This window comes from Artemia sp. Qi Xiang Cuo, chromosome 11 (assembly GCF_049724085.1).
Source record: "Artemia sp. Qi Xiang Cuo chromosome 11, ASM4972408v1, whole genome shotgun sequence".
Classification (NCBI taxonomy): Eukaryota; Metazoa; Arthropoda; class Branchiopoda; order Anostraca; family Artemiidae; genus Artemia; species Artemia sp. Qi Xiang Cuo.
This window is the reverse complement of record NC_142804.1, coordinates 30,379,530-30,402,702: the sequence shown is the minus strand read 5'-3', so window position 1 is coordinate 30,402,702 and position 23,173 is coordinate 30,379,530. Positions and strand designations below refer to the sequence as shown.

Genomic DNA, 23,173 nt, shown 5'->3' with positions numbered 1-23,173 from the left:
TAGTTTGATATGAATGTTTCGGTAGATAGGATTTGCAAATTTGATCCTATTAAGGTGGAAAAAAAAGAGTTTAGGATTTGCGAGCAATTCGATGTGTTGTCAATTTAAAATAGTTAAGAAGTAAAAGATCTAACAAGAAATGGCTGAAAACTGTTTTGGGGGGAGATGGGTTGATTGTGTACTGTATAATACACAAGTGATGTTTGAACAAGGTTGTCAGTTTGAAATAGAGTGTAACCAGAGCTTGTTAACTCAGGCAATTTGTTATAAATTTGGGACAACATAAATCTATGAAAATCGTTAATGATGATAGAATGACGTTGTGAGTTGACCTAGCTCTACCTCTCCGATGTGTTCTGTATAATACACAAATGGTTTCAAACTTTTACCTTGAGCATCTATGTTGTTAGCAGAATTTCAAAAATGATCGTTTATGAGTGCTGGCGTATCTGATGAAATAATTTAGGTCGTATGATCAATTTAATTTATTTTTTAATTCAGTAGTTTTTCAGTAAGGACACTCGATATCCTAAAAGTTTTTGATTCAAACTTTTATCTTGAGAATCGATGTTGTTAGCAGAATTTCAAAAAAGGATCGTTTATGAGTGCTGGCGTATCGGATGAAAAAATTTAGGTCGTATGATAAATTTAATTTTTTTTTTTAATTCAGTAGTTTTTCAGTAAGGACACTCGATATCCTAAAAGTGTCTGATTAAAACTTTTACCTTGAGAATCGATGTTGTTAGCAGAATTTCAAAAAGGATCGTTTATGAGTGCTGGTGGTTGCACGAGGGTTCAGTAGCACGAGGGTTCAGTAGCACGGGGGTTCAGTTGTACGGAGTTTCGGTTATACAAGGGTTCAGTTACATGGGAAGTTCAGTTGCACGGGGGTTTAGTTAAATGAGGTTGAGTTCCACGGGGGGTTGAGTTGCACGAGGGTTCAGTTGCACGGGGGTTCAGTTACATGCTGGTTCAGTTACACGGGGTTTAGTTAAATGAGGTTGAGTTCCACGGGGGGTTGATCTGCACGAGGGTTCAGTTAAAGGGGGTTCAGTTGCACGTGGGTTTGAGTCATCTTTACAGGGTTTTGGAGACTCTGTTGTTTTATTCTGTGTGATTTTTTTTTACTTTGTGGCATTTCAAAAAGTGAGGATTTCTGTTAAATAAATAATTTTAATACCTTTTAAAGTAGCTTTACGGGGTTTGAGAGATTCTGTTGTTTTATTCTGTGTGATTTTTTCTTTCATTGTTGGACATTCAAAAAGTGAGGATTCCTGTTAAATAAATAATTCTTATACATTTTAAAATAACTTTACGGGGTTTTAGAGACTCTGTTGTTTTATTCTGTGTGATTTTTACTTTACTTGGTGGCCATTCAAAAAGTGAGAATTTCTGTTAAATAAATAATTCTTATACCTTTTAAAATAGCTTTACGGGGTTTGTAAGACTCTGTCGTTTTATTCTATGTGATTTTTTCTTTACTTGGTGGCCATTCAAAAAGCGAAGATTTCTGTTAAATAAATAATTCTTATACCTTTTAAAATAGCTTTAAGGGGTTTGAGAGACTCTATAGTTTTATTCTGTGTGATTTTTTCTTTACTTGATGGTCATTCCAAAAGCGAGGATCTATGTTAGATAAGTAATTCTTATACCTTTTAAAATAGCTTTATGGGGTTTGAGAGACTCTCTCGTTTTAATTTGTGTTATTTTTTCTTTACTTGGTGGCCATTCAAAAACGAAGATTTTTGTTAAATAAAAACTTATTATACCTTTTAAAATAGCTTTACGGGGTTTGAGAGACTCTGTTGTTTTATTCTGTGTGATTTTTTCTTTACTTGATGGTCATTCAAAAAGCGAAGATTTCTGTTAAATAAATAATTCTTATACATTTTAAAATAGCTTTACGGGGTTTGAGAGACTCTTTCATTTGTTTATTTGTTATTTTTTCTATCATTGTTGGATAATAATAAAGTGAGAAGTTAAGTTAAATAAATGATGAATAGTCATTCTAGAAGAGTTTTACGAAGTTTGAAACACTCTGATGTTTTAATCCGTTCGATTTTTAATTTACTTTTTGACCAATCAAAAATCAAGGATCTCTGTTAAATAAGTAATTCTTATACATTTTAAAATAGCTTTACGGGGTTTGAGAGACTCTGTTGTTTTATTCTGTGTGATTTTTTCTTTACTTGGTGGCCATTCAAAAAGCGAGGATTTCTGTTAAATAAATAATTTTTATACCTTTTAAAATAGCTTTACGGGGTTTGAGAGACACTCTTGTTTTATTCAGTGTGATTTTTTCTTTACTTGGTGGTTATTCAAAAAGCGAGGATTTCTGTTAAATAAATAATTGTTATGCATTTTAAAGTAGCTTTAGGGGGTTTGAGAGACTCTGTTGTTTTATTCTGTATGATTTTTTCTTTACTTGGTGGCCATTCAAAAAGCGAGGATTTCTGTTAAATAAATAATTCTTATACCTTTTAAAATAGCTTTTTGTGTCTTTCTGAACTTTCTGTGGGAGGCGGGGGTAAGTTTTTAGTTTAAATAATTCTAGGAGGAATTGAGTTTTGTGGCTGGTGTGGAAAAAGGGTACATGTTGAATATTCAGGTAAACATACGACTAAGAAACGCTTTACTATAAATAAGGCTATTGTGTTTTTCTGAACTTTCTAGGGCGGGAGTAACTATTTAGTTTAAATAATTCTAGGAGGAATTGAGTTTTATGGATGGTATGGAAAAATGGTATGTGTTAAATATTCGGGTAAACATTCGAGTATAAATAAGGCTATTGTGACTGTCTGAACTTTCTGTGAGAGGCAAGGGCAAGTAATTAGTATAAATAAATCTAGGATGAACTGAGTTTTATGGGTGGTGCGGAAAAATTGTACTTTTGGGGTAAATTAAGTTTTGAGGGGGGTAAAAATGGTAGTTATTTAGTACCCAGTAAACAGGTGACTTGAAATGCTTCATTAGAAATAGTGTATTGCTAATGATACCTCGTTTCTGTGTCGTTTCGTGTGTGTCGTTTCTGTGTGTTTATCCTCTCTGTGTGTGAGTCGTCTCTTTGTGTCTGTTGTCTCTGTGTGTTTGTCCTCTCTGTGTGTGAGTAGACTCTGTGTGTTTGTCGTCTCTCTCTGTGTGTGTGTTGTCTCTCTATGTGTGTCATCTGTGTGTTTGTCATCTCTGGATGTTTGTCGTCTCTATTTGTAAGTCGTCACTTTGAGTGTGTCGTCTCTGTGTGTGTGTCGTCTCTGTGTGTGTGTGTTATAATTTTTTCAAAGTTTTGTGAATGAAATTTCTGCATTGTGTATACAAAAGGTGACTTCAAGAATGTGTGTGTTACCTATTTACAATTCCTTCATAATTTCTTGAATGAAATTTCAGTATTGTGTTTCCAATAGGTGAAAACAATAAAGAGTTTATTACTTACTTGCGATTTTATTATGATTTCTTGAATTAAATACCTGTATTGTGTCCAGGAAGTGAATTCAAGAAAGCGATTGTTATTTGCATAAAATTTATTAATAATTTAGCAAAATTAATATAACTATTCTAAAGAACAAAGACGGGTTAAGCTTAAAGATATTTATTGCTTAAACTTATTAACAGATTGCTTTTTAGAAAAAAAAACAACAATACAAATTTACATTAAAATAGTACTTAGAGTTAACTCTTAATCATCCAGAAACGATGGTCCCATGATATAGAATAGTTTTTACCATGTCTTATGGATTTATCATGATCAGGTGTGTCCTTAGGTATCCACTGCGCGAAGAACCTAACCTCGTCTTCAGGACGGTGATAACCCCCTTCAAATTTAGGACGCTTAAACTCTTCTAGATTGAAAAGTGGAATCCTAGGGTCACACTTTTGAATTAAAACTTTATCTGTAGGTACATTACCCTTTACATAGAGTGCTTCAACCCCGAAAAAGCTGCAAATTTCACTGACTTCCTCCTGAACATTTCTCAGTTCCTGACCAGTATTATTAAGTGGTGTAATCACTCTATCGTAGAATCCCAGTCTGTTTATATGACGTAATGTAGTACTCCACAAGCTTTTATCATACTCAAACAGATTACAGTTCACTATCCAATGATAACAGTCAATTTCTTCGAGATCCATAGACAATAATAAAAAAGAACATTCAAATATAACACCACAAGATGATTTTTTCAATCCGATAAATTCTGTGTCATACAGTCCTATCATCTTGGAGGTTATTAATGTAGTTGTTGAGTAGAAAAATACTTCATCAACCTCTTATACCTTCGCTCAAGGTTGAATGGAGCTATGGCTAACGAGATGAGTCCTAAAACCATATGAATTCAGTGTAGGGAGGAGTCATAAAACCCCCAGTGGGAAAGCCACATCGTGTCTCTGACTAATCATAGAGCACAATTGTTAGAACCATAAAAATATCTGTCGAGGAGGTATCATTAGCAATAACCTACTTCTAATGAAGCTTATCAAGTCACCTGTTCACCGGGTACTAAATAACTACCATTTTTACTCCCTCTAGCATTATATTGGCTTAAACTGAAATTGATTGAACGGAAAAAATAAAAGCCCGATAAATATTTACTAGTTGGTGTGACAAACACAGCGCAACGTTTAGCTAGATAAGAAGAAGAAGAATACGGAGAATTAATAGTCTTTTGTTCACAATTTTACATTAATAAAATAATTTAATCGAGGTAATTAATCTTTATTATAGAAGTCCTATTCCTACAAGTTAAATTATAATAAAAGAATGAGTTAATTATATAGGCTAACACTTAAAATAATTGAAAATAAAAAAAAAAACTCCGATAAATATTTACTAATTGGTATGACAAAGACAGAGCAACGTTTGGCTAATAGCTATAAAATACAATAAAACAAATATCTGTCGAGGAAGTATCATTAGCAATAAACTATTTCTAATGAAGCATTTCAAGTCACCTGTTTACTGGGTACTAAATAACTACCATTTTTACATCCCTCGAAACTTAATTTACCCCACACGTACCATTTTTCCGCACCAGCCACAAAACTAAATTCCTGCTAGAATTATTTAAACTAAATACTTACCCTCGCCTCTCACAGAAAGTTCAGAAAGACACAATAGCCTTATTTATACTCGAATGTTTACCTGAATATTTAACACATACCATTTTTTCCATACCATCCATAAAAATCAATTCCTCCTAGAATTATTTAAACTAAATAGTTACTCCCGCCTTAGAAAGTTCAGAAAAACACAATAGCCTTATTTATAGTGAAGCGTTTCTTAGTCGTATGTTTACCCGAATATTCAACATGTACTATTTTTCCACACCAGCCACAAAACTCAATTCCTCCTAGAATTATTTAAACTAAATACTTACCCCCGCCTCTCACAGAAAGTTCAGAAAGACACAAAAAGCTATTTTAAAAGGTATAAGAATTATTTATTTAACAGAAATCCTCACTTTTTGAATGACCACCAAGTAAAGAAAAAATCACACAGAATAACACAACAGAGTCTATCAAAACACGTAAATCTATTTTAAAATTTACAATAATTATTTATTTAAGAGAAGTCCTCGATTTTTGAACAACAACCAAGTAAAGATAAAAATACACAGAATAGAATGTTAGAGTCTCTCAAACACTGTAAGGCTATTTTAAAAGGTATAAGAATTATTTATTTAACAGAAATCCTTGCTTTTTGAATGGTCGCCAAGTAAAGAAAAAATCACACAGAATAAAACAACTGAGTCTCTCAAACCCCGTAAAGCTATTTTAAAATGTATAATAATTATTTATTTAACAGAGATCCTCGCTTTTTTAATGGCCACCAAGTAAAGAAAAAATCAAACGGAATAAAACATCAGAGTCTCTCCAACCCCGTAAAGCTATTTTAAAATGAAAAAGAATTATTTATTTAACAGAAATTCTCGCTTTTTGAATGGCCACCAAGTACATAAAAAATCACACAGAATAAAACGACAGAGTGTCTCAAACCCCGTAAAGCTATTTTAAAAGGTATAAGAAATATTTATTTAAATGAAATCCTCTCTTTTTGAATGACCATCAAGTAAAGAAAAATCATACAGAATAAAACAATAAAGTCTCTCAAACCCCTTATAGCTATGTTAAAATGTAGAAGAATTATTCATTTAACCGACATCCTATCTTTTTGAATGGCCATCAAGTAAAGAAAAAATAACAAAGAATAAAACTACAGAGTCTCTCAAACCCCTTAAAGCTATTTTAAAATGTATAAGAATTATTTATCTAACAGACATCCTCATTTTTGGAGTGGCCACCAAGTAAATAAAAAATCACACAGAATAAATCAAAAGAGTCTCTCAAACCCCATAAAAATGACTCAAAACCTCGTGCAACTGAACCCCCTTTAATTGAACCCTCGTGCAGCTCAACCCCCCGTGGAACTCAACCACATTTACCTAAACCCCGTGTAACTGAACCCGCATGTAACTGAACCCCCGTGCAACTGAACCCCTCGTGCAACTCAACCCCCGTGCAACTTAACCTCATTTAACTAAACCCCCGTGCAACTGAACTCCCCATGTAACTGAACCCTTGTATAACCGAAACTCCGTACAACTGAACCCCAGTGCTAATGAACCCTCGTGCTACTGAACCCTCGTGCAACCGCCAGCACTCATAAACGATCCTTTTTGAAATTCTGCTAACAACATCGATTCTCAAGGTAAAAGTTTTAATCAGACACTTTTAGGATATCGAGTGTCCTTACTGAAAAACTACTGAAAAAAAAAAATTAAATTTATCATACGACCTAAATTATTTCATCAGATACGCCAGCACTCATAAACGATCCTTTTTTGAAATTCTGCTAACAACATCGATTCTCAAGATAAAAGTTTGAATCAAACACTTTTAGGATATCGAGTGTCCTTGCTGAAAAACTACTGAATTAAAAAATAAATTAAATTGATCATACGACCTAAATTATTTCATCAGATACGCTAGCACTCATAAACGATCCTTTTTGAAATTCTGCTAACAACATCGATGCTCAAGGTAAAAGTTTGAAAACATTTGTGTATTATACAGAACACATCGGAGAGGTAGAGCTAGGTCAAACTCACAACGTCATTCTATCATCATTAACGATTTTCATAGATTTATGTTACAACAAGTTAACAAGCCCTCGTTACACTCTATTTTAAACTGACAACCCTGTTCAAACATCACTTGTGTATTATACGGTACACAATCAACCCATCTCCCCCCAAAACACTTTTCAGCCATTTCTTGTTAAATTTTTTACTTCTTAACTATTTTAAATTGACAACACATCGAATTACTCGCAAATGCGAAACTCTTTTTTTCCACCTTAATAGGATCAAATTTGCAAATCCTATCTACCGAAACATTCATATCAAACTATAGTTGGCTAAAGGCAATTCTCCAAAACAAATCAGAAACCGCTCTTGATAACACAGACTTCAAAAATGGAACTGTAGATAACACATGGGTGATTGACAGCTTTCCCTACAAAAGCATTCCTAAATACGCAAATTGACAATCTCTAGTTTTCGATTAAAAAAAAAAACTCTCAAAACATGTTTGACTACATTATACCTTGCCAAATAACCGGTCTGGTAATCTGCCTTGGAAAGCTGCCATGGAGATTCCTAGTGCTGTACGTAAATAACATGGTCCTAGTGCTGTACGCAAATAACATGGTCCTAGTGCTGTACGTAAATCCAGACGAAGCATTCTACTTACAGCTTAGTAAGAAAAAATATTGGATCATTCTTGGACGAATCCAAATTTAGGAGTCAAAAATATTTCTTTGCTTCAGACATATTTCAGGCAAAAAGCAGATCAGACAACCAAGACCGGCGATGGCCGTCTTTTGTAATAAAACCTGTGTGTGAAGAATGGGTGATTTGGAAATTTTAGAGCCATTGCCTCTGGTACTGTGAGGGTAAGGGCAACCTTAATCCTAGTCTTACTTTTTCAATTAGGATCCCTTTCGGGCCAAGATACTATTGGTTGCAAGTGTCAAGCCGTTAGAAAGAAAAACTCCCTTTTTGTTACCTCTTTTTAGGTTTTATTTTCAGGAAAACTAATATATTTCTTATTGTGCAATGATGCCCCTTTCGATCCAAGAGTAAAGAATATAAGTTTCAAGTTGATAGGGGAATTGAATCTTAGTTTTTATTATTTTCCAGTTCCATTGTTTCCTTATAAGGGGAAGGAGGCGTGCACTCAGCTTAAGTTTTTTTTGCACATTAGGCTTTTTTTGTTCCACAGAAATATGACTGCAAGTTTCAAACTGATGAGAGACAAAACAAAATATTTTTATCACCTGATGCCCCTCCCCTATCCTAGCAAAACTTTGCATCCCTTGTGGTTTAGGGAATGATACCTGAACGTTTCAACCCAATTTCAAAACATAGCTGCCTTTTGTTTCACAGTGTGAAACCACTCATTTCCATAATTAATAAACTTATTCTAAACAATTTACATAAAACCAGATTTCTGTTGCAATTACAAGCATTACATAATGCTGTAAATTGATAGTGGATAAAATTATTCATTTGTTAAGTAATGACGTTTCAGATAGAGCCACGAACATGCATACAAGTATCTCCTTATTAAGAAATCGTTCACCTGAATACGCAAGTGCAAACATCTTTTTTTTTTAATTTCTAAATACACCAGTCAAGGAAACGGGCAAGTGGCCTCAAAATATATTTGCTCTCAAATTCAATATGGTGACACTGCTCTGACTTACCGTTAAAAAATTCCTATACTTTCAGGTTAAATCTACCAAAAATTCAAATTATTTAAGTCCCTGCAATTACAGTCGGCCTCGCGGACTTAGTCTTCCAGGAAGCGGTGGTGACGATGTCTATTTACTTCGACACTTCGCTGTAACTGGAAAAGGGGTTATCAATCGTGGAGATTCATTTCGAAGTAGGACAAGATCAAACACTAGTGTTGCATCGACGGCATCAAGCATAAGGTAAACATAAAGTTACTTTTCATGCTTTTAAAGACACCGTTGTAGCTTGGTCTATTATGCACAACAAGAATCTGTCATGGGAAGTGAAAATTTTGGACCAAAGTTTAGTATAAATGTAGTTTTGAAGATTAACGCCTTAATAACCTAATCGAACTATCCCTTACATTGAAGGATCATAGAATCAAGAATATAGCCAGTTCGATAATTATTCAGTACCTTTTTTTTTTTTTTTTTTTTTTTTTTTTTTTTTTTTTAACGATTGCCTTTCAGAATAGTGAAGCTGAAAATTTAATTTATTTAGCAAATAATCGCAGTAAAAAAAAATATATATAATGGCCTTATTTTTGATGTAAGAGAGAAGACGTATCATAAATGGCATATGCATGTGCTGTAAATATGTAGAAAGAATATATGACTATTAAAGTAAATACTTGATTTACAAGAATTGAAAGTTTAAACTTTTTTGTACCAAAATTGAGGGAAACAATTGGTGGCATAGTTGGAGGATATTGAGGTGATAAACAAAAGGCCCAGATTCGCATAGTCGCTCTGTTACCAGGCTGAAATACATTTTGCGCTCTCAAAAATTCTTGAACAGACTAAATGCCATGTCTCCAAAAGCAGTGTTGGGCTGTATGGAAACAAATATCGTACGTTAAATTAGTAGCAGAAAGAAGTGCTGCAATTTTTTTTTTAATTATTGCGTGGAAAGAATCTTCAACATAATCTGGACACACTGCGTCTGAAACTAAACAGTGCGACAAACGACTGAGCACTCCAGTGATTGACGCAATCAGAACTGAAGATAAAAATCACTAAAAAATCAAGTATGGATGGAATGCGACCGAGAACAGCTCCGCCTTCCACAGGCAACCGACGAGAACGTGACGAAGGGAAAACAAAGAATCTACTCAACTGAAGATACTAGAGGGACTTGCTGAACACAAATAGGTCCATAAAGCTGCAATGGGAAGTCGTTTGGCAACGTCGCATTTGAGGAATAACACTGGCGTCTCTTCGTGATGCTTCTGAAGACTCAAAAGGATGTAATATCGAATTAAGATATTTTCGGAACAAGAATGGGTACTTTTGTCTTACAGCCACCACACTCAAGATCTTGTATCGCCACCATGAGACAGTAACCAGTTTTCATGGTCTTTAAACGAGACAATAATTAGCTTTGGATCGGTGGGAAACTACATTGTAGCTAAATCTTAATGAATTAAGTTGGAATTTTTGTTAGGCTAAGTTAGGTTAGTTTAGGCAATACATTGAATATAATGCGGTCTGGACAGCCCCCCTTCCATAATTCTTTGTTGTAGTTTTCATAATTTTGTTGATAAAGTATTACATTTTTCATAACATTGTGTTTTGTTTCATTAGCATTAACTGTACTTCACTTAAAGAAAGAAAAACCAACAAAAATGGGGTTTTTATAGTCCAAATGAAAATACTGAAAAAACACAACAAAGCGAATATTTCGAGAGGACAAACGCCTCTCTTCTTCAGCGCGAAACGAAATAATGTATCCAAGGAAAGTGCCGAAGAAAAAAACAACAAAAAACAAACGCGGAAAGTCAATGTGAAAAGACCCAAAAAACCAAAGAAAAAACCAAAAACTTCAAAGATGAATAAAATTCAATAAAAGCCAAAAATTAAAACCAAATACCTTACAACCATGAAAGCGAGTAATTGGCCCATATCCGTGATTTGCACAAAATCCAAAAATTTATGAACTGCCATCGATGGATACTAGTGAATAACTGAGAAAGAAAAGAAAACAATTCATTCACTCAAAAACAAAACGAACCAGCAATTAAATAAGTTGGAGAACTATGTCATCTGATTTCAGATTTTAATTAATGCATTTCTTGCAGACACCCTTTGAGACCTAAGGGGTTTTTCACCTGTTTGATTATATGACTGGGAAAGTGGTTCAAGGTTTATTTCAGGGATTGCTGCAGTATTGGCTTCTCTTTTGAGAAAACCGAAATATGACTCGTTTATTCTTAAATCACCGGAATCTCTGTTTAAAGCTAGACCTAAATGTTGGTATTTATAAATTTCAACAGCTTCTCTATAGTGCTGGACAATACCTTTGTCATGCGAAATTAGGCTAGCTTGATTAAACAAAATAGTATGGTCTGGTTTTTCAAAAATGTGCTCTGCAAGGGCAGAGTGTTTCTTTATGTGATGTCAGGCCAATGTGGTTTAAGAAATTATCTTCGTATTTCACTTTTCGACAGAACTTGAGTGTGGTGGCTATAAGACACAAGTACCCAAGAATGCTATTCTTCATTTAATGAATATTCTTCATTTTCTATCTGGGGGTTAAGAAGTTCAACTATGCGGCCTACTAACTCCCAATGAAAATTTCCAATGCTTTGTGTAAATTCCAACATAATTAATGAATATTTATATTTAAATATTTGGGCCTTGTTTTTTAAGACAAGCAGGATGTGTGTCATCGTAAAATGGAAATGAAGCGCCGATTTAAGGTTGTTGTTGCTGATCAAACAGATAGAAATACAAACATATCTTAATTCCTGCAAATTTCGTTGATTTTGAACTAAAAATCAAGTATTTTGCGGTAGGCATCAAGACATGGCTAATTGTAGGAAAAAAGCCTAGACAGGTAGTCAGTCCGAGTAATTGAGAGGCAAAAATGTTTAAATTGCACGGGTAAATGGTGGGAGTAAATATGACTCTCTTATTGGACAAGTACTTATGTGTTTTTGGAAAGGCAGGCCTGCCTAGATTCTCACGCAGGTTGACCAAGAATTTAAAATTGACATAGGACCATTATATTGCATGGAATGAGAGGCAAACAAGGCACGCCCGCCTATGGTCTTAGGAAGGTTGACCAAGAATTTAGAATTGACACAGGACCATTAATTTGCTTGGAATAACAGGCAAACAATCGATTAAAGCCAAATTCATCTTCCAAGTAGAACCTAATCATTGCCTAAGCTCTAATGTCCTAAGTGCCTAAGCTCTATGTTCTAAGCTTTTTAAATGTCTACTTTAGAAACTGAGTTTTGGAATCTTACTAATATCAGTAAGTCTTTAATTCTAGTTCAAGATCCTTAACAGCTGGATAATCATAAAAACTGTCAAAGAATGCAGAGAAACTGTAGATAAAATGAAGCTGTGTTTATTTCCACAAAAACGACTTGTATACAACATTGCTCCGATAAATTAGCAAGTTGAAAGAATCATGCAGGAATTTAATCAAGCATTTAAGAATAAATGCCACTTCCTGCGTAACCCAAAACCAGTCACAGCGCACAGCATCAATTGTATAGGCCTATAGCTTACCACTTTACCAGGTTTAATCTAAAAAATCATTATAATAATTCAAAGTTAAAACGAGCAGAAATTACAGTTGATGAATACTCGTAACCTAAAAGAACAGAAAGGAAAATGAATAATGAGAAAAGTTTCTAGAAGACAAGTAGAGAGCCATATTACAACCCAATAATAAGCAGAAATAAAGACATCTAATTTTTCAAACTTTAAACAGAAAAAAAATATTATGCATGAATAAGTGGAACCTTAAAATAACAGATATAACAATGTACAAGATACCAAAATACAATTGGAATAATTGTGACATCTAAAAATAAAAAAAAAACTCCTAAATCTCCCAGGAATTAACAACATTATATTTTAAACAATCATACGAGTCTCATTAGTCGGATATGTGTTAAATTTTTAATGTATTTCATTCAAATACATAAAAAATTAATTAGAGTAATCATTTTTCTATAAGCTATTTAGCCCCACTGTTATTTGTGGTAGCTCTTATTTGTAACCTTAATTAGTATTGTGATTGCATATTGTTGTTGGGCTTTTGTTGAGGTTATCAAACAGTTCGTAGTAATGAACTGTAATTAAGGAGCGAGCCGGCTTAATAGTAACTGAAACTCTAAAAAACGGAATTTTGATAGCAATAGATACATAAAAAGAATCAGATTTTTATGCTGATTTCAAATATATAAATTTCATCAAGTTTAGTCCTACTCATAAAAAGTTATCCGCCTGAGAAAATTTGCCTTATTTTAATATTAGGGGGGAATCGCCCCTAGAAGCTATAGAACTTTAATGAAAATCACGCCATCATATTCAGCGTATCAGAGAACCCTTCTAGAGAAGATTCAAGCTCCTATCTGTAAAAATGTGGACTTTTTAATTTTTTGACAGAAGAAAGGTCGGGGAAGCGTGTGTTTTTTTTTTTTTTTTTTTTTTTTTTTTTTTTTTTTTTACAGGGGTAATCGTATCGAACCAGTGGTCCTAGATTATCGCTGAAGGGCTCATCCGAACGGAAATGCCCTTTTTTAATGCCCTTTTTAAGTGACCCAAAAAAATGGAGGGCAACTAGGCCCCCTCCCACACTAATTTTTTCCCCTAAGTCACCTGATCAAAATTTTGAGATAGCCATTTTGTTCATAAGAAGTCCTGCTGTCTTGGAGAATTACGAGGATCTGCTGTCTTGGAGAATTACGAGGATTAGATACCCTTGAAAATATATTGTCTTGGACCCTCAGACCTGCTGTCTTGGAGAATTACGAGGATTAGGTACCCTTGAAAACTACGGATCCAGCAGAAACGCGTGATTAGGCCATCAGTAGAATTTTTAAAGAGACTAATCTAACCCATGACCGAACGGCCCAAAGTACTAAATCATTTACAAAATCTTCCGATGTACTAACAAAGCCAATGAGGGAGACAGATGTGATAGTACATCAAACAACTGTAAAAGAAGACAAAACGGCGAAACTGTACCCTTATCAAATCTCTCTTTTTTTTTTTTTTTTTTTTTTTAAACCCCCCTCCTCTCCTCTCAGTGGCACTAAAATTAAAAAAAAAAAAAAAAAAAAAAAAAAAAAAAAAAAAAAAAACTACTTTAAAACATTACAAAAATCTAAATGCCACCTACGCTCTACATTTTACTAAAATTAGCAGCCAAAGAGTGGTCCTTGCATTATTGTACTTCTACTAAAATAATTTTTAATCCATATTAACAATAAAATAAAATTCTCTCCCGCAAAGAGGACGTCCCCCTTCCACAGGAAGTCCCCACTTGCGGTGACCATTTACAAAACAGACAAACTTTTTTCAAGTTCCAATTCTTCAAAGAAGCCACTACTAAAAATAAAAAAATATATGAAAAAATATCCCAATAAAAAATAAATAAAAAAATCAACAAACCCCCCCCCCCCCAAAAAAAAACCCTCTTTTACATTATCATTTCAGCTTATTTTTACAACACACAAAAATTAACACATTAATATTTATGAAAAACAAATAAGCTGAAATGACCACCAAATCCCATTTTTCAACTTATTTTTTTTTCTTTTTTCCTATTTTTTCCTTTTTTGGCTGCTAATTAAAAAAGGAAAAAAATTATCAATAATTTTCTTTAAACTACCTTACTGGCAAAGCTGTTTTCTCACTCACTCACACAAAAAAACTATCTCTTACCAAAAAAAACTCAAACTCTCTCCACTACTTACTTTCTCATTCTCTTTTCCCACCCACCATATTTACAAAAAAATTCATAATTCAAAATAAAAAATATACTCTCTACTCTTTTCTTTTCTTCCATAATTTCATTTTGTTCTCAATTAAACTCATAAGACCCACTAAAAACACCACTTTCTTTCTTTTCCTTCTACTCTACACATAATGACACATATTACCAATAATATAACACCGAGAATTTTTCTTTTTCACATCCAAATCTGAATTTATGTCAAATTTCACCAGCTTCTTCTTTTCTTCATCACTTTGAACTTTAATTTTGCACTTTTCACTTAAATCTAAAAGAAACTGAAAAATTCCCTTATTTTCATTACACTTGATAAACTGGTGGTCTAAACCATCTTCCACTACTTCAAAACAAAAAGAGCATTTTTTATCTTCATTTCTCAGGAAACGTGACACTCTATTTCGGTAAGGCAAAATCATGTGTATGACTTGAAACATAAACTCTCTCACTTTTGGTTCCATGGAGAAAGAATGTAAATTTCTAAAGGCATTTTCCAAATTTACAAATGGTTCTTTTCCATTTACAAATGGTCCGTTATTTATATCCGTTATTTTCCTCTTCGGGAGTTAAAATCCTGGTTATCTCAGTTTTTATTTCTCTACAATCTGCCATAAGAAGTCCCTTCTCTCGCAGTAGCTTTAATATCGGGAAAAAATCTTTCATGAAAACTGGGATGTTTGTGTTTGAATTTGATGAATTAGGATTGTTTAGTTGGGGAACCAACCACTCTCTGGTTATTTGAAAGTGTTCTTGTGGTCCATTTAAAAATGTAAGTGTCATTCTAGCAAGCATATTTTGGCACAGTTTTCTAAAATCCAGTACTCCTAGACCTCCCGATTCCTTTGTGCAAAAGAGCAACTTCTTACTCAGTTTTTCTAGCTTACCGTTCCATATAAAACGCCACATATAGATTTCAATTTTCTTTGCTATTGGTTCCGGGAGGGGTATTACTGGGGCCGGATAAAGTATTCTTGATACACAATACATGTTGACGAAAGTTGATCTCTGGAACATGGAAAGATTTCTGCCTCTATCTTCGCCACATAGCAAACACTGAATCTCGAGTAATTTATTTTCCCATGCGTTCTGCCAGCAATATCCTCTGGCTGAAAACTTCTCGCCAAGTGTCTTTACTGTAGGACTGACTTCCAGCCAAGTTTCCTTTTCCAAGCTCCTAATCCAACTCGCCTTTGCACTTTTTGTTAACGGGAGGATCTTGCTCTTTTTCTTGTGAGTCCTGACGGCAAAATTTTTCTCATACCATTCTAGGCCCCGCATTACTGTTTTAATGTCACTCACTCCATCGGCGAAGAAATTCCCATCATCCACAAATGCCTCAGACTTGAGAACTAAAGTTGGCAGTACTCTGATACCCGTTATTCTGGCTTCTATGTACTATATCAACGGGTCGAGATAGATCTCGAACAGAAATGAAGAGCTTGGGTCACCTTGCCGGAAGGATATTTCAAGGGGAAATTCCTCAGTGAGGCTTCTGTTTCCCACCACTTTCGCCGCTGCACCACGGTATAGTTTCTTGTAAAAAACGACAAATTCACAACAAAACAAACACTTCACCGTCATCAGTTCCCATAGGACTTCCCGGACTACCGATTCGAAAGCTTTGATAAAATCAACGCATATTAAAACCCATTTGGGATCACTTTCCGATAGTTCTTCTCTTCTAAGGAGTAAGTCACGTAAAATTGCAAGAATATGTTGGACTTTTCGACCCTTTATGCCCCCGTGTTGGGTCTCACCCAGAATCTCTCCCATCAGCTTTCTGAGTCTGTTCATGAGTACTTTGGAGCATAATCGGGTATCACAGGGAAGTAGAGAGATGGGCCTCCAGTTCTCGATATGTTGCATGTCTCACTTTTTTGGCACTAATGTGATGATCGCTAGGGTCTGATCCGGTGTAGCTCCTTCACGTATCATCTCGTTCATTGCTGATAACATGATTTCCGAGATTTCACTAAAAAAAACACTTTGTAAAAATCGTAGCTTAAACCTTCTCTTCCTGGGGCTTTCCCTGTTTTAGTAGAACTTAAAGCTTGTTTTAGTTCATCTTCAGTTATGGGCTGACTTAACATTTCATTCTCGTCCTTTGAAACCCTTCGCTTCACTTCAAAATCATCAAAAGCATTTGCCTCTCTTGCTCCTTTCCATTTATATAACTCTGAGAAGAAACCGTATACCGTCTTTTTTATTTCTTCGTGGTCATCTGTTATCTTTCCATCATGTGTTTTTATTCTGTCAATTTTGCTGCCTTCTCGTTTCCTTTTAGCTTTCATGATTGTCGCCAGGCTTATTTGTTCTCCCTCATATAAATCGTTTAAACGATTTTTTACTGTCCAGTTTTCAAATTTTTTCTGGTCGATTTCCTTTAATTGTCGTCTTATTTCACGGTATTCGAAAATCGGATCGCCTGTATTTTGGTCTATTTCATCTTTCAGTTGGCTAAGGACTTTTCTTAAAAATCGTTCGTGGGCTAATCGCTCTCTTTCGCTTTCCTTTTGTAGGCATTTTTAGAAAATTTACGATCTGTTCTTTAAATTTAATCCATGCTGTTAGGTGGCTTTCGTCTTGTTGTTGTTCTGTGAGTATTTTTCGGATTTTTTCTCGGATTATTTCTTTGTTTCATTTATCCTTGATAGTATCAGGGTGTAGTTTCCAATACGGAGCTCTCATGAAACTTGTTTTCCTATTTACATCCCCTATACTTGCTCGGACCGCGTAATGATCAGAGAATAAAACGTGCTCATGCTGAATGGAATTTACAGACTTTTCCATCTCCCTGGATATGTAAATCCTATCGATTTTACTTGCTCCTTGGTTTCCGATTCGGGTGAAAAAAGACTCATTCTTTTTCTTTAGAATCCACATGTATGTTAAATCATATGCTTTTACCAAGCTTTTTATATCTTCACTTACTCTCTTTTTGAGACTCGTCCCCGTTCTTGTTTGCACATCCTCTTCTCTGGCTACGCAATTGAAATCTCCCATCAATAAATTACATCCAGTGACAGGGACGTATCTTGGTATGATATTCTGAATAAAATCAGCTCTGGCTTTGATGTTATTACTTCCCGAAGGCATGTGCACGTTTATAAGCGTGATGCTTTCAATCTGGAGGCTACATACGGTTCCATCTTCTTCAAATTTAAAGTTCTCCGGGTCCACTGCAATATCCTGCTTTAAGAAAAAACATGTGTCGAAAGATCCACTTGTTGAGAGAAATGAATAACCACTTGCCTCTGTTCCACAGACACGAGAAGTGTCAACCTCCTGGACTGCTAATATATCAATACCTGATGCTTTCAGATACTTCGTAAAAACTTCCTGACGTTTTTTTTGCTTTAGCCTGTTTAAGTTCAGGGTTCCAATTGTTAAATTCATTCTAAAATTCTAAAACTGACAAAAAATATCTTCAGTTTTTTATTTCTTTCCTTTTCCTTTGTTTGACTTGGTTTCGTTTTCTGTTCCTTCTGTTTTTCTTTCTTTTGCTTGGTTGTTTTCGTTACATCCGATGGATACTTCGCTGAGGGTCCTTTTTGGTGTTTGTATCTTTCCTCCTTGTTTCTGACCCCCTTCAGAAGGTTTTTGGGCGGTAGGGGGTCTCAGGGTTCTCTTCTGGACTTCCTCTGGTTTCTTTGGTTGATTCGTTCCTTTTTTCTCTTCAGGGTCGTTTTGCGCTTTTTCATTTTCTTTAGCTTTATCTAAATCCACTTGTACGTTCTATTCTGTGCTTTTTATAATAAGGTCTACGGCCATCGATGGTGTGAATTTTCGTACTCTATCTAGGGTGCTACTTGAGCCTGACGGCTGACTTACAACAGTCCTAGGCATTCCCCATGGATTATTAAAATGTCTGCCAATCGGATTTGGGCTTAAAACACTGTTTTTTCTCATTTTTCTTCTGTTGCTAGGGCAATTTTTTGCTTCATGAGTTTTGTCATGGCATATGCAGCAGGCCTTGGATTGCTCAGGGTAAAAAACATTTATTTTCTCATCCCCACCGAAGATGTTGATAGACGGTGGTATTGGCGTTTTAATGTGAATTAATGCGGCCGCTCGGCCAGTGTAGACTTGTATAAACTCGTCACCACTGTGTACCTTCCTTCTGATATTTAGAACAGTTCCATAAACTTGTAGTTCTTTCTTTATGTCCTCACTGGTAGCTTCTCCTGGGATTTTTCACAACTAGACTACGACCGGGCGTCGTCCGGATCTGTCCACATTTACAGGATATACGCTATTTTGGAATCACATCTTCGGTTCATTCTTTTTGAATTTTGATACGAGGTCATCTGCCAGCGTTACCGATTTCATAGTGACTCGCACCTGTCCGAATCTCTTAAGATTATCGGAGTCGATCGCTCTCACTACTCCAGCATTTAGGCCCAGTTCCTTGAAAAACCGATGAATGTCGATTTCTCGTACCTCGTTTAGGACCGATTCTTCCATCATTCTGAAATCGAACACAACCGTACTTCTGGACATTTTTTATTTATTTTTTATTTTTTTATTTTTACTATATAAATAAACGCTATCAAACTCTCACTCACACTTCCTTTACACACTTTCCCTTACTTTCTCTTAACAATAATCACAAACAAATACAAAAAAATCACAAATATTGAAAACAATCACCTAATTCTACACTCAGACTTACACACTAACTTTCTCGCCAACACTCAATTTACCTATTCTTCCTTTTAGACACGCAAATTCTCCGACCAAAATTTACCGGACGGCAGCCCTCGATGCCAAAAAAAATTCAGACTTACAGGTTCCCCAGCCAAAATTTAATAGCCGGCAACCTTATCCAATCTCGAAGCCAAAATATCAGACAAGGAAAAGAAACAGACCGAATTCTAAGTTCGGAGGCTACTGAATAGTCTCATCCGGAATATGCAGCATCGGTTGTCTACTCGTCTTGAATAAAGACGAATCGATTCATTTATGTGTAGATCATAGACGACTTAATGCTATTACAGAGGTGGGCCCCTACCCAATGCCCAGAATGGACGAAATATTAGAGTCAGTAGGCTCCGTCAAATCCATCTTAATATTATATCTAGAACAAAAGTATTGACGGGTAGAAATGCACAGACCGCTACAGATAGGACAGACTCCTTTCATTAAGCAGTTTGGATTGTATTAGTTTAAATATTTGCATTTTCAGTTAAAAGAGCGCTAATCAGCTTTCAACGTTTAGTAGATTATACTTTGAAATCGTTTCCATATATGAATCTAAGCGACACCGTTTTTTCGAGTTCCTTTAGGGAACATGAAGACCATCTTAGGGAGTAATCAAGTTTGGAAAATTGGAGATTAACTTAAACGGAGTAAAATGTAGGATGGTGCAGCACCCAAACTTATACCAAGGGTACCGAATCGGTGTTGATGCAATAGTCCCGTTGCAGGAAAAAATGTAGAAGACTCGAAATGTGGCTGTCCCACTACATCATGAAACATTAGGTCGTCTATGCGGTTAGCGAGATATTATCAGTGGCTCATATCACGTTTTGCAACAACGAAAAACTCATGCAAAGCAATCGGAGACTTCATAACCTGAATTCTTCAGTGCCGTTTTACCTAAAAACTGATAGTTCAGACTCTAGAGTAGAAACATTGCTACCCAAGATTTTGAAACAGAAAATTAACCAAAGCTGAATCGAATTATAAAACTATTGAAAAAAAATGTTTGGAAATTATTTAGGCAGTTCAAAAGCTTGATTATTACTTTTACAGACACAAATCTAAAATTTTAAAGGACCTTTACGATGGACCCAAAGGACCCAACCCCTTACGATGGCTTAACATAAAGAACCACTCCCGCGTTTTAAGGCTATAGGTGTTATTTATAATTGTAGCATATATCTGCTCTCATTTGGATAGTAGGGTAGCTTTACTCTTACTACGCCAACAAACAAAGACCGTCTTTAAGAAAGGTTTTATGGTTTTAGTCGACGAAAAGTTCTGCGACATGCCATTTTTTTTTCTAGTAATAATTTAATTCCAAAAAAAGCAAACAAAATAATTGGGTAGCACAGCAAAACGTTGCTTGCGAGAGTATTCTTAAATTTAAAATTTTTTTGGCATTGATAACTAGACCATTTAGTCCATTTTGATCCAATTCTGTCTTTTACCCTCAATCATTCTTCTAAGTTTTAGCATGACATCATTTATGGTTGTAATCTACAATACATGACGTAATTCTTACTTTTCAAAGGATTAATTAAAAAAAAAGTTTACGAAAAAAGAAGTTTTTCATAGAAAAGTAAAGGCTATATTAAACCTATGATGAGCAGAAATAAATTCCTATGGTAACTCAAACTCCAAAAGACCAGAAATCATTGGCAGCGCTATAGCACTGCCTAAGTAAAGAACGATGTGGGCACAATGTTTTATATATTTTTATTTAAACCAGGGCCCTTTGTTGAGAAGGAGTGTCATGAAAAACAAAAACCAAAGGATTGATCACGCAGCACTTCTGTCGGGAAAGTCGAATAAAGTTTGCTGCACTACTTCACGTTTCACAAGCAGCATAAGTAGAATTAGGATTTAATATCGAACCTGGAGAGGAAGGGTAAAAACTTTTTTGAAGAGTATAAGCAATATAACCACTTAAATGCCCAACATCCGTAATATTGACGAATTGAGCCCCTCCTTCTTTCAAAAGACTCTTATATCCCATAGCTCTATAAACCTCGTCCATGTAATTATTTAGGGCGTTGAACAGTGAAAAAAGAAAAAGGCCCTTTCTATGTTTAATAAAAGTCAAAGAAAAGTTCAAACAGCTGCTCTTTGCAAATCAGTTTTTCGTAATTGGATTTTTTTTTTTTTTTTTTAGTTGCAGATGGTTATTAGAAGCTATGGAAAACATACAAATGTTCAATCAATAATAACAAAGAAGGCGGGTGTTTGCGTATTGCACAGACTTGATAAGATAACTTCCATTGCAGAGCTGGGAGGCTGAAATGCATGTTTTGCTTTTAGAAGCTTCCCATCATATTTCAAACCATTTGATTTGTGTTATACCGAGACTCCTTTTTCTTCTTTGAGTTTTGCTTAAAACCTGACATAAACCATGCACGCATCACATGAAATTCGAAAACCTTTTTTGGGGGGAACAGGGGCTAATCCTTAAGAATAGAAAGAGGGGGAAGTAAAAGCTGCTTCTTAGCTTCTTTGTCGTTAAGAGATTCAATGCCTTGCAAAAGAATTCATCAGAGCCAAAGCTCTAGCGTAGCCTATAGTAAAGAGCCATAAGGTACCAATATATTTTCTTTATTTATTATATTTCCCCCAATGTACTTCATATGGAAGGGGTGGTCGTATAAACTTCGGGGGGGAGGGGGGGTGGAACTTAGGATAGAAAATATGTTAATATTATAATTTGTTTTCAGTAAAGCGCAAACGTCATAGTAAACTTTAGAGCTTTCAAGGCTAGGGAAGGGGGAAGGGGATTGTAGCCAAACTCCTTTTTTTGTAATTTTTGTTCATTTTAAGTTTGACTATAATCAGTTTAATTTTTACGCGTTTAAGATTGATCTATTCATCTATATTAGTATCTGTTATCTTTAGATTTAATGTGATCATTTATTTTAACTTATATACTTTTTTGGTTTCATTTATTCTTTAAAGTAATTTCTGTTTGTTTTGAGATTGAATTATTGTGGGACTTTATTTTAACTTTGTTAAGTTCAATTTCGTTTCAGGTTTAATTTATTTTTGATGGTTATTTATGTTCGGTTTAGGCTGGAATTATTATTTGACTTTATTTCTGCACCTCTTTGGTTTAATCTAGCTCTTTCTTTGAAAAAGTTGCTTAATGGACAAAGTTTTTTAAATTACTCTAATCAATAAAAAGCAAAGGTAGACTTTCAAAACAGTCCTATACATTTAAGCATACCTTTCAATCCGCATTTCCATTGTCTAATAAAAAAGGGAAAAGGACTTACAAAACATTCAATTAAGAAACTATGATGGGTACAAAAATTTCCTGATAAGGCTTTTATGCTTAAGCCTAGAGGGTTTAAAAAATACTGTATACCATGTTAAACAAAAAGGATGGATAGCGTACACCATAATCTTTTATGGACAATAAACACAGAATAAGAACAAAAACACAAGTAATTTTCTTTTTGAAGAAAAGTAATGTTCTAGCGAGGAAAAAAACTTTGGAACGGTTTTGTGTTTTATGTCCACGAACTAGTAAACTGCAAAACTAAAACAGGAAAAACGCGATTAAAATTTAGGTAGAAAGAGAAATATTATTAATCAACAAAAACTAATGCTAATTTCTCTGTCTGCTGCACAGGAACTTTGTTGAAGAAGCAAGATTTCATGCTATTACAGTTCATTTTCAAAGTAAAAAACAAAGGAAGACACATTACTTCTTCATATGAGAAAAGGTAATTTTTCATGTTGCTCAAGGTGGGGGACTACAATTCTCCTAAGTGGGGATTTTGGCTATTGCGATTGCAATGAAGGAGTTTCCATTTCGACCCAACACTAATTTAGACGGGTTTCATGCTACTTAAAGAAATTCCCATAAATTTGTTTTCTCAATGAACTTTTAACATTAAGTTACATCGAAATAATGGATACTATTACTGAATCAACTT

At 34.8% G+C, this 23,173-nt stretch overlaps 1 protein-coding gene across 1 annotated transcript in view; it reads left to right on the top strand.

The window, feature by feature from the left end:
* LOC148946861 (uncharacterized) overlaps positions 1-23,173 on the top strand; it is a 270,490-nt gene that overhangs the window by 76,980 nt on the left and 170,337 nt on the right. Inside the window, exon 3 of the mRNA XM_089096450.1 lies at positions 8,784-8,989. Within this exon, the coding sequence (XP_088952576.1) occupies positions 8,784-8,989 (206 nt within the window). The remainder of the gene's footprint in view (positions 1-8,783; positions 8,990-23,173) is intronic.